Below are 12308 nucleotides of genomic sequence, written 5' to 3' on the forward strand. Positions count from 1 at the left end.
GCACATTTGCGTGGGATTTGCACATTTGAGGGGGATTTCGCAAGTGTGATTTAGCACAAATGGGAATTTGTGCAAATTCAGGAAATGGGAAAAAATCTGATTCTGCCAATGAGTGGCCGAGACAATGAGAGGGACCTGACAATCTATGAAACATGGATGGAATGGTTTTTACAACATCTGTACATCGCTAGCATGCCTCACATTGAATAAACGTGGAGCTTCCTTTCCAACTGCAAAAGAGTAGAGAATTTTCAGGAGGAGTGTGCATGTCTGTGTGTCTTTGTGTATGGTCTGGTAAAACCTGGACGCTCCTACTCTATCAGAGATAGGGATGGAAGGACTCGCACAAGTCTGGCTTCCTCGGGTAGTCGCCCAGTTGCCGTCCCGCTTGTCCCCCCCCCCAGATGCACTCAACAAGATTCTGCACTCACTTGGTCCCACTCACTGAGCAACCTCACGCCCAGCGTGCGGCTCCCATGCTGCTCCTCAGATCTTCAAAAAACCCCTGACAGCTCTCAAAAGCAAGGGAGCGAGAGGGATCCCTATGGGGAGCTGGGGAAGTGCCCTCTTTCTTCTGAGGAAGTGAGGGTACCAGGCACAGGGAGGGGAGGGAGGGGGCACACCCTCCCCCCTCCCCATGCCTAGCATCCTCACTTCCTCAGAAGCAATGGGATGCAGCAATTTTTTAGATGTCTTCATTCCATTCTTGTGGAATTTTCCCATTCATTCAGTTTTTAGATGTCTGCATTCCATTCTTGTACAATTTTCCCATTCATTCATTTTTTTAGATGTCTTCATTCCATTCTTGCACAATTTTCTTCCTCAGAAGAAATGGGGCACAGCAATTTTTAGATGTCTTCATTCCATTCTTGCACAATTTTCTTCCTCAGAAGAAATGGGGCACAGCAATTTTTAGATGTCTTCATTCCATTCTTGCACAATTTTCTTCCTCAGAAGAAATGGGGCACAGCAATTTTTAGATGTCTTCATTCCATTTCCATTCATTCAATTTTTTTAGATGCCTTCATTCCATTCTTGCACAATTTTCTTCCTCAGAAGAAATGGGGCACAGCAATTTTTAGATGTCTTCATTCCATTCTTGCACAATTTTTCCATTCATTCAATTTTTTAGATTTGTTCATTCCATTCTTGTGCAATTTTTCCATTCATTCAATTTTTCCGATGTCTTCATTCCATTGTTGTGCAATTTTCTTCCTCAGGAGAAATGGGGTGCAGCAATTTTTTAGATGTCCATTCCATTCTTGCGCAAGAATGGAACAAAGACATTAAAAATATGGAAAGCAGGGGGCTGTGGTGGAATGGTCTTGGGGGATATCCAAAGGGGTACCTACCGTTGGGGCATCCTCTCCCCCACCATACGCACACCGGCTTCTCTCCTTCTTCTTAAGGTGCCATCTTGGATTGGAGGTTAGCTATCATTACAGCTATTTTTGTTTTTGATGCCACTGCTCTAAATATTTATTTAGTTGTTTATTTATTGCATTGATGCCCCGCCATTTTTCCTCTTGCAAGGAACCCAAGGTGGCTCACATTATCCTCCTCTCCGTTTTATCCTCACAACAACAACCCTGTGAGGTAGGTTGGGCTGAGAGTCTATGACTGGCCCAAAGTCGCCCAGTGAGCTTCCATGGCCAAGTGGTGACTAGAACCCGGATCTCCCGGCTCCCAGTCTGTCACTCTCACCACTACACTACACTGGCTCTCACTGAGCTGCCGCCCACCCCCCACTGAGCCACACGAACCCCCAGGACCTACTGGACCCATCCGCAAGTGCCTAGCAGCCATCCGCCCAGCTGAAAGATCCCTCTCGGTGCTTGCATCATAAAAGGCAAGCTGCTAGAGGTAGTTGTATTTACAATAAATAGTTGTATAGAAGTACAGATGAACCACTCCCTCAGATTCTTTAACCATGATGTTTGTCTTCTTCCTTCCCATTGCTTGTTTTCCTTCCATTTTCCCTTGTATAATGAGTTGGAGTATTCAACTTCTCCCCAAGAAAGGAGTTCCCCCCCATGCTGAGGTGGAGGAGTCCTTCTGAAAATTTGCATTCATCTTCTGATCTTTATGATCTAAAGAACAGTCATCTTTATGTTTCCCATCTAGAGAGGTGAGGTTGGTGGTGACTTGAGACAGGGCCTTTTGTGTAGCAGCACCCTAGGAAGGTTAGGCTAGTAGTGTCTGCTTTATTGTCATTTAAACGTCTGGTGAAGACAATCCTGTTCCATCGAGCTTTTAACAGTTAACAATGCGCTCTGATAGTAATATTCATCCCTGATTTTATTGTATTGCATCTCATCTTGTTCAGCTTTTGGTAGTTTATGTATCTTATTCTTCTTATTGCTTTCATTTACCTCTGGTATGCATTAAATATGCTAAATAAATAATACGCTAAAATATGCTAAAGAAATGTGTTTATAATGTGTGAATAAATAAGCAAACAAATGAGACAAAGTGAGCATCTTGACTTGCACCCAGAAACCAGGCTTGACTTGCACCCAGGAACCAGGCTTGACTTGCACCCAGAAACCAGGCTTGACTTGCACCCAGAAACCAGGCTTGACTTGCACCCAGGAACCAGGCACATGAACAGAGAAAACTGGGTTGTTCACCGTGACAAGCACAGAGGAGAACTGGAGACAGGTGTAGCCAGGGCTGCAAGCTATGAAGACTGACCGAGCACAACCAGAGGAGAACCAGAATCGGGGTTGAGGTTGTTCTTTCTGTGCAAAAGTGGATGGCGAGAGTGTGGAGATTGCCTTGTGAGAGAAATGCATGCAGCACAGTGAATTTGTGTGGGGTTTGTCTAGTATAGACAAGTGGGATGGGGTATGGATGCCTTTCATAAAATATATCAATCAATGCTTACCTCTTTTTTCTCCTTCACTTACTCATGTTTCCCTGTGGTGGTGTTCAACAAGACAACTCAGCAAGAATGGTTAACAGATTATGTTTTTAATATTGTGGATAAGTTCTTTATAGTGTTTTAGAGAAGATAGATGTGTTCGTTTGTTTGCTTGTTTGTTTTGCACCCTGACTGTGTAATGCTGCACTTCAGTTTGGTTGTAGTTTGTTTCTTAGTTTATATAGTAAAGGAAAAAGGGGGAAAAAAGAAAAGAAGTGGGAGGGGGAAGGTTGAGATTAGTGTGGTGCAGAGACCATGGTGTGCGGATGGGAGGAGGAACTGAGGAGCCAAGAACTAGAACTGTGCACAGAAGGAATTGGTTGTAGTTTGTTGTTTGGTTGTAGGTTGTTTCTTAGTTTGTATAATAAAGGAAAAAGGAAAAAGAACAAAAGTGGGAGGGGGAAGGTTGATATTAGCATGGTGCAGAGACCATGGTGTGGGGATGGGAGCAGGAACTGAGGAGCCAAGAACTAGAATTGTGCACAGATGGCCTCTTAAAATTCTCCTCTCTATGTATGGTCAGAGAAATGGGTGGTGGTGGGGATTTCATTGAATTTCTCTGGAGGGAGGAGACATTCTCAACACTTTCTGAGGATTGGGCTAACGATCAGCAATGGTTGTAGCCCAGCTTCTGCTTTTTCCTACCACACACACACACACACACACCTCTTGCTGTTAGGGGCAGCAACTGTATTGGCCAGTGGCCCCCATTTCACATCTTCCGCCATGCCCCGGGCCTAGCATTGTTCCAGGCCATCAGGAAAAACTTCCTGACTGTTAGAGCAATGTGACAATGAAACCCATTACCTGGGGAGGCAGTGGGCTCTCCCACGCTGGAGGCACTCAAGACGAGGCTGGACAGCCATCTGTCAGGGATGCTCTGACTTGGATTCCTGCACTGAGCAGGGGGTTGGACTCGATGGCCTTGTAGGCCCCTTCCAATGCTACTATTCTATGATTCTATGGGGCACAATGGCGGCTGTCCTAAAAAATGGCAGAGAACATTGAGAGAAAATCCTGCAGAGCGGCTGCCTTCTTCTGGGGAGGTAGTGAGGAAAAATAAAAAACCTCCAATGTTTCCTTTTTTTTCTTTTTGGTCTCAGTTCCACAGAGAACAGGGGGAAGCTGGTGACCGGCCATGAGGGAAGACAGTGTGTAGCTCAGGCTGAAGATGAGACTGCTGAGAGGGAGGGGAAAGTGGTCGATTCTTTAGGGGAGAATTTATAACCTTTCACCTGGGGAAAAAGAATCCTCCCATAGGAACAACAGCAAGAAGCAGACTCCCTCAGTGCAGAGCAAAGAGATGCTGTGACTTCATCAGCCAGAAACCAGTGTTCTCCCTCTGCCTCCTTTGCATTTTGGCCAGTTGTCACATCAGTAGCCAGTAGACCAGCTATCTCTAGGGATGTGCGAACCCACCCACCCCGGTATCAATGGGCATCTGGTGAAGCACCGCCCCTGCCCGAGCCCCCCTCCTGGCCCATGCTCGAGGCCCCACAAGCTCAGCAAACCACCTGCACTCACCCTGGGCCCCATCTGCGAGCGCCCGCCATTTTGCCCATTTTTTTTTTTAACAAAAAAGGAGCTAATTAAAAATGTGCATATTTAAATATGCACACATTCAGGCTGGGAAAGCTTTGATCTACACAATAATAGAGGCATAGTAATATTCGTTTAAAAAGTCGGCAAAATGGCAGGCACTCATGGGAGGGCCCGGGTGAGTGTGGGGAGCATCCGGGAGGGCATGAGCGGGGGCAGGCGAGGCCAGGGGCTCAGTGGGTCCTGGGGTGTGGGCGGGGGGAGCCTTTTTCTCCCCCAAGAAGCCATAGCTTCCCAAAGGAATAAAATGCAGAGGTGGGGAAGGCTGAAGCTGTAAGATTTCTGCCTGTGCCCCAGTTTTTAAAGCAGGGATGTAGAACATCCATCATGGGGCCAAATCTAGCCCTCCAGGGTTGCTCGGACACCCATGTTTTTCCCCACCCCATCTGGCCAATGGTAGTTTGGTGGTTTCCTGCCTTTTCGGCAGGCCCCCTTCCCCTCAATTCTAAAAGGGAGATAGATGCCTCTCCCAAGGCTTTGCTAGTGGCAGCAAGAGCTTTAAGCTAAGATATACTGTGCTGTTTTGTGGAGGGGCACCCCTTTGCTTTTGCCCTCACCCACCACTTGAATGTTCCTCCCAAAAGCTTCTCCAGAATGGAAGGTTCTGCACCCCTGTTTAAAAGGTGCAGGAGGAGCAGTGGTATACTGGGCTCTTGATGACCGAGCCATGCCAGAAGGCAAGGTACCCCACTCCACGTGGTTCTCATTGCTTGCCGGGAGGAAGGTTGGTTAGTTCACTCACTGCATATCCAAGTTTTCTTTTGCTTCCAATATGCATCTCCATTCCTCCTTTATTTTTATTTCCTCTACAGGTCTGGCTGTCCATCAGATTATTACCATCACCGTCTCTCTCATCATGGTCATTGCCGCTCTGATAACGACGCTCGTCTTAAAAAATTGGTAAGGAACACCTGCCACATGGGTTGGACCTCCATGTGGGTCCTGATGGTTGATGTTGGGAGGAAATTAGTCAGGAGGGAGTTTGCCAGCAAAGGAGAGAGGTGAGGCAAGGTTGTTGGGTGAACTTGGACCACTTTTGTTCAAACGTCACCTGTGGAAATAAACATGTGGGAAACTGATAGTAGCACCTTTCAGGAAGCTAGTCTACCCAATTTCAGTCGGGCGTGTCCCTGGCCATGGAAAAAAGGGGTTACAAGCCCCCAAGCCTTCTCTTAAATCTTTCACTTTGAGGTGAAAGGGAGGCCTTCCTGTGACACCTCCTCCAATGGCACTAAAACTGGGCAGGTGATGTGGGTTGGCCCACGAGTCCCGCTGCCCTGAGCGGCAAGCCTCAGGAGTCACCAGTCACCAGGAAAGGTGTCAGAGTGACCAATTAACCTGGTCAGCAGCACCCAACTCCAGCACATCTCTATCCTTGAAACTCTATCTGTCTATGGAATCTATGCGTGTCCAAACACCCGCATGCTGGCTTCCACCTCCCCATTCTTAGCACGCAAGGCTGGAACAGCTGGGTGATGGAAACATTCATATAATAAAAGCTCACTCTGTGGAGTACAGGCACTCCTGCAAGCCGTGTCTGGTACCCTGCCCTTCCCCAAGACAGCCAGCATCTGCTGCAATTGAAAAAAAGGGAAAATATTATTATTAATAATAATAATAAAAAAACCCTTGAGGAAGAAGGTATATGGTTCCTGACATAGAATGGGATCCTTGTTCCTGAAGCATCCCAGGGAGCAGTGGTTGAAGGTTCATGTTTGCTTGCTGAGATGCTCTAGAAGTAACATTCCTCTTTCTAGAGTATTTGTTCCTCTTTTGGGGTGATTTGGGTGACTGAGGCAGAAAGGGAATTTCAGTACTTTGATCCCGTTCCTACAAGAGCAAGATCTGTTGATGGGCTGGGTGAGTGTGAGAAGGGTATGTATGAGCCCCTCCCACTCCAGCAGGCACCCCATGCAAACCTTGGGACCAAGAAGGTGGTGCACCTCTGATCTAGTGTGCACTGACTGGGTCACAAGTTGAACATCAGTCAGTAGCATGATGTCACTGCAAGAAAGGTGGATGTGCATTTTAGCTGCATTATATATATCATAAGCAGCAATAGTTCCACTGTAGTCCAAACTAGTGAGACTTCCTCTGGAGTGGCATGCCCAGTTCTGGTGCCATGATTTAAGAGGGATGTAGATCAAGTGGAGTGGGTTCAGAGATGAGGGCAACAAAAATGGTCATACCTAAGTCGGTATGGAAAACAAGTCCTTTGACGGAAGGTTGAAGGAACTAGATATGCTTAGCCGGGAGAAGGGAAGGTTGAAGAGGAATACCTGAAGGGCTGTCGCATAGATGAGGAAAAACACTTGGAATGGGCTTAAGTCACAGGAAGGTAGATTTCAGTTAGAGATTAGAAAGAACTAGGGACGGTCAAACTAGTGATGTTTGACATGACCAGGATTATCTGAACGTGAGAACATGGCCACTGGTCTTGTGCCCAATTCCTGTCCGCATTTGTGATCTCTGCTTGTTCTGCACAAGTGGGAAAGCTGTGCAAACTGAGCAGCAATCTGACGTGAAATTTGCACAACTTTCCCCCGTTCAATTTGTGCAAAATTTCTAAATTAACACAAATTTCCTAAATGTAATCAATTTCCTTAATTTCTTCCATAGACTAAAGAGGGGCAGATTCAGTCTATGGGGGAAAGTTGTTCAAATTACAAAATTTAAGTAAATTTAGGAAATTTTTGCAAATTGAACCTGAGTATATGTTCGGCAATTTACGAACATTTTCAGTGGGCATGTGTTCAAGATCGCAGTTGCATTCAAAGTTGCAAATAGGGCATGTGCAAACCTTTTAATACATCCCTAGGAAGAACCTTCTAGTAGGACAGTTCAGCAATGGAGCCAATTGCCTAAAGAGGTGGTGGGCTCTCCCTGTCTGGAGTTTTTCCAAGCTGAAGCTGAAAAGCCATCAGTCCAGGATGTTCTAGCTATGGATTTCTTGCATCAAGCAGGGGGTTGGACCTGATCGCCTACAAGTAGGGATGTCATGGGCATCTGGCTGAGGCCCAGTGAGAAATTGCTGGCTTGGCCCCCTGGACACCAGTCCACGAATCCCCCCGCTTGCCCGGCTCAGTGCACTTCCTCGCCAAGCCTCCATTTTGCAGGAAAAAAAAATGGTGGCTTGTCCTTGTTCATAAATATCCATCTGGCAGCTGTAAAGGTGTGCAGCGAACAGGGGTGGGTGGGTGGTGGGGTCCAGCAAGTCACACACAACCTGCACCTGGTGATTTGGCTCAACCCTACCTACAAGGGCCCCTCAAACTCCATGATTTGCTTTTCTGTTGGAAGGGAGGGAGGGAGGGAAGAAGGAAGGAAGGAAGGAAGGAAGGAAGCAAGGAAGCAAGGAAGCAAGATAGAAAACAAGCAAGCAAGCAAGCTTGTAGCAAGTGCCACACAAGATGGTTACTCATTAATCGAAATGGACTGCATGCCCTTCATTTTGAAGGCTCGGGGAATGTATGTGCCAAAGGTCTAGGAACGGTAGCCCAGAAAAGGGAAATGAGATGGTGCGAGGCCTGGAGTGTCCTCATTCTTTCCCCAATAAGTCCTTGCTTTTCCTCCTAGTGCTTTGTTGGTCCTGCTCCATTCATGCCATTTGCCGGTCCTCCGTCGCCCGGCAGCATCAACCTGCTTGGAGTTGTGTTGTGGCTTCCTCCTGTCTTTGAATGGGTGGGTTATTTCATTTCCTTTGATCTAATTTCCTGAACACACCAATCAGAAGTTAGGGCAACACAGACCTTTGTGGCCGGCTTAGCCGGAAGACAGAACCTGACAAAAATATCCTGGTGCTTTAATCTGACTTCTTCTGTGCCTTTTGGGTAGAGATTCCCAAACTGCTGATCACTATGGCTCATGTGTTTCTTTCTGAATTAAAACTGCAGGCATGTTTCACGCTTACCACCAAAAGGTCTTACCATTGGAACTGACTGCCCTCAGCCCATCACCTGTGTTTCTGTTGTGTTCTGGGCAAGATTCATAGGGCTGCCACCTTGCAACTTGGATACTGATGCTTAAAAGTCCTGATGAGACAAAGTAGCTATAACTCCAGCCCAATCTCTTCTCAGTCCCACCACATGCCTCCCTCACTTGCTATGTGGCCCATATGGACAATACTGGCTACAGGAGGGGTGGGGGACGCTCAGGTATGAACACCCTCAATGGACCCCTGTATCTGAGAGCTCTTGTATGCTGCATCCAGTCTTCCAGATACTCTTTGCACAATGGAAATGGCAGCACTGCTGGGACGATGGGCTTCCTCTTGGGGCAAATGCACAAGCTTGACGCCCTCTGCAGCTACCCTTGAGCTGGAGACATGCTCTTCACACACAAAAGTGGGGCGGGGGAGAGGAAGGAGGGCAGAAAACAGAAATCCAGGAGGGCAGGAGGAGCCATGTAAGAGTTAAGAACATAGAAACATAAGAAGAGCAGTGCTGGATCAGACCAGGTGTCCATCTAGGACAGCATTCTGTTCACACAGTGACCAACCAGGTGTCAAATAGGAACCCACAAGCAGGACATGAGAGCAACAGCCCCCTCCCACTCATGTTCCCCAGCAACTGGTGTATGTAGGCACACTCCCTCGGATACTGGAGGTATCACATAGCCGTCAGGACCAGTAGCTACTGATAGCCTTCTCCTCCATGAAGTTGTCCAATCCCCTTTTAAAGGCATCTAAACTGGTGTCCATCACTACATCTTGTGGGAGTTGTGAGTGCCTCTTCAACTGGAGCTGTAATGGGCATTGCCCCATGTCTGTGGTAGTAAGAGGTGCCGACTCTGATTTTTTCTGGTGGCAAGTATTCCAGGTGCACCTCTCCACTGAATGATCCACCCACAACCGTTTTCAGAGCTGGGGACAGAGTAACTTCCCCCCAAGCTGACTGGGAAGGAAGCAAGGTCAGAGCATCGAATCATACAGAGACACCAAAAAAACAAAGCCCACCATATCGGCCATAAGGAAAGTTCTACAATCCACAGAGTGTAATACCTTCATTGGGCCAACTCAAATATAAGGGTGGAAAAGGGCAAGCTTCCAAGATCTCCAGATCTCTTCATCAGGCAAGACGATGCAAGAGGTTGGTATTAGCAGAGGTGGGGGAGGAATAGGGTTTTTTAAAAAAATGCTGATTGGATGTCATAGTCAGGATGTCCGCACAGTCAGAGTCTTAAGATGATGTGAACGAGAGGGGGTTGCAGACAGTCAAATTGGGTTCTGCCAAGGAAAGTGATCATATCACTGCCCCAGGACCACTGGGAAGAACAAAGTCAGTTCCAAATGTTGTAGATCCTCCATTTTTAAAGACATAAAACCCAGCTCTTACTTCTTAACTGGGTGAACCAGACAGGTTCCTTCATCGGTGAAAAACAAAAGCCGAGGTCAACGAGGCAGCCTTTATATTTAAAAAGCTGGAGTTAAATTTAGAAGACAGGCTAGATAAAAACAAAAACAGGAAATATAAGCCAAATTGGATAGATTTACCTAGTAGTTTGAGGAGGGGAATGCAGCTCTGTTGGCCATAAGAACAATTCCAAAATCCATATAGTGTAATACCTTTTATTCCAACTCAAAGTTCACCCCCCAAAAAAAATTTTTGCAAGCTTTTAAGATCTCCAGATCTCTTCATCAGGCGAGATGTTACACAAAGCAGGTTGGCGGGGGAAGGGAGGAAGGAACAGGGTGTTAGTTTTGTTTTCTTGTTTTTAAAGGCTGACTGGATGTTTGCATGAATAGGGAGACACAGTGAATCATACAGAGAAGCAGTGGGCAGCCTCCTCTGAGAGGAGATCGTTCTGCTGTCTCTCCGCATTGTGAGCAGCTGAATAATTTCATAACCTGCATTCCAGGAACACAGCATGATCATTCAGCCCCAGTGGAGGCTGATTGGAAGGAAGCAAGGTGAAAAGTTCCATGAATCAAGCAGAGGCACAGCGGGCAGCCTCTTCTTTGGGTTCTTGGGACATTTCTCCATTGTCACCTGGCAAGCACTAGTCTGTTTCACATGCTCTGTTTCTCTGAGGCTCTGTGTGCTCATCCAGCCTCATTTGCTCTCCTTTCTTCTTCCCCATCAGCTATTTGTATAGTAAAATAGGTTATGTCGTTGCTTCAGGCATTCCTGCCTTTACCTATTTTCCCATTCAAATTGACCTACTTTGAGGTCAGCTTTTTCTCACTGTAATAATGTCACGGCAACTCTGGGAGGAAGGGGGGAGTTTGGGGGCCGTGTGGCTTCACTTTCCTTGGAAAGAGCTTTCAGGCCTGTTGCCTGCTCAAAAATATGTTCCCTAAAAGCTGCAAATGTGGGGCAGTTCATGGCATAATTTGCCTGGGTGGTTCTGAGGCTCACCTCAGATGATGGGACCGAATCTGATACAGAGACAGCAAGTAAATTGGAAAGTCAAAAAGAATTAAAGCCCAAACCCAAAGTGAAGCCAGTGAGGATTTTCTGAAACCCTCTTCCATGGCTCAGAAATCTCTCAGCACAAGTCCTACTCAAATATCCCTGAGAACGCTGTGCTAGCGAATCAACATGTTGCTAACTAGGTATTCTCAGAACATTCCCCCTACAAGAGCATCGACACGCACAATATGTCAGCATCGTGAAGATGACGGAGCAGACTTGTTCTCCCTTGCGTCAGTTGGCAGGATTAAAACCCAGGTGGAAATTGCAGGGAAGCAGATTTCAGCTAAACGTTAGGAGAAACCTGTGACACTAAGCAGGGATGGGGGAATCTATCTGCTTTGTTTTCTCCCAAATTTGCATTTTTGAAATCACAAGTTCTGTCTCTCATGAATATGAAGACCTTTGCAAATTCTGGTAAATTCCTCTGGCCCAAATCACGTGTTGCACTTTTGTATGATTCATGCCTCCAATGTTTCTTCTTTCCAATATCTTCTACTGTGTGCGTGTGTTTATGTGTGTGTGTGTGTGATTCTGTGGTCTTTCTGTATCAGTTGTGATCATACAATTTCTTCCAGGTCTAATAAAGAAAACACAGCCTCCAAGTAGGCTTCCGTTACATCACTGCATGAGTCCCTGTTCTAGAAGCAGAAATGTAGGGCAGGGCTCCACTCAGCTGGAATTAATCTAACATTTCACATTCCAAAAACAATGTTCTTTTTTAAAGTAGAAGACAGGTGTATACTTACATTAATTAACTTGGGAGGAGGGACTGTGTTTCAATTATCAGAAGTTTGGTTAACTCCATCCTATGCTATATGTATGTATGTATGTATATACAAGTATATACTGTATGTGTGTGTGTGTGTGTGTGTGTGTGTGTACACACGCATACACATAATCAGTTTTATCCCAGTTTCACTGCCATGTCTTACAGAATCACAGAATCATAGGATAGTAGGGTTGGAAGGGGCCTACAAGGCCATCGAGTCCAACCCCCTGCTCAGTGCAGGAATCCAGGTCAAAGCATCCCTGACAGATGGCTGTCCAGCCTCATCTTCAATGCCTCCAGTGTGGGAGAGCCCACCGCCTCCCTAGGGAATGGGTTCCATTGTCATATTGCTCTAACAGTCAGGAAGTTTTTCCAGATGTTCAGACGGAAACTGGCTTCCTGTCACTTGAGCCCATGATTCCGTGTCCTGCACTCTGGGATGATGGAGATCCTGGCCTTCCTCTCTGGGACAACATTTCAAGATCTTGAAGAGCACTATTGTATCTCCCCTCCATCTTCTCTTCTCAAGGCTAAACATGCCCAGTTCTTTCAGTCTCTCTTTACAGGGCTTTGTTTCCAGTCCCCTGACCATCTTTGTTGCCCT

The 12308-nt window shown here is 46.5% G+C and overlaps 1 protein-coding gene across 1 annotated transcript in view; it reads left to right on the top strand.

Moving 5' to 3' along the window:
• The window catches only part of AJAP1 (adherens junctions associated protein 1), a 214322-nt gene that overhangs the window by 190849 nt on the left and 11165 nt on the right, over positions 1–12308 (top strand). Inside the window, exon 3 of the mRNA XM_084821532.1 lies at positions 5335–5422. Coding sequence (XP_084677658.1) covers positions 5335–5422 — 88 coding nt within the window. The remainder of the gene's footprint in view (positions 1–5334; positions 5423–12308) is intronic.

The sequence above is a fragment of the Heloderma suspectum genome, chromosome 15 (assembly GCF_057233095.1).
Source record: "Heloderma suspectum isolate Gila_16-S chromosome 15, 16-S_ref, whole genome shotgun sequence".
NCBI classification, from domain to species: Eukaryota; Metazoa; Chordata; class Lepidosauria; order Squamata; family Helodermatidae; genus Heloderma; species Heloderma suspectum.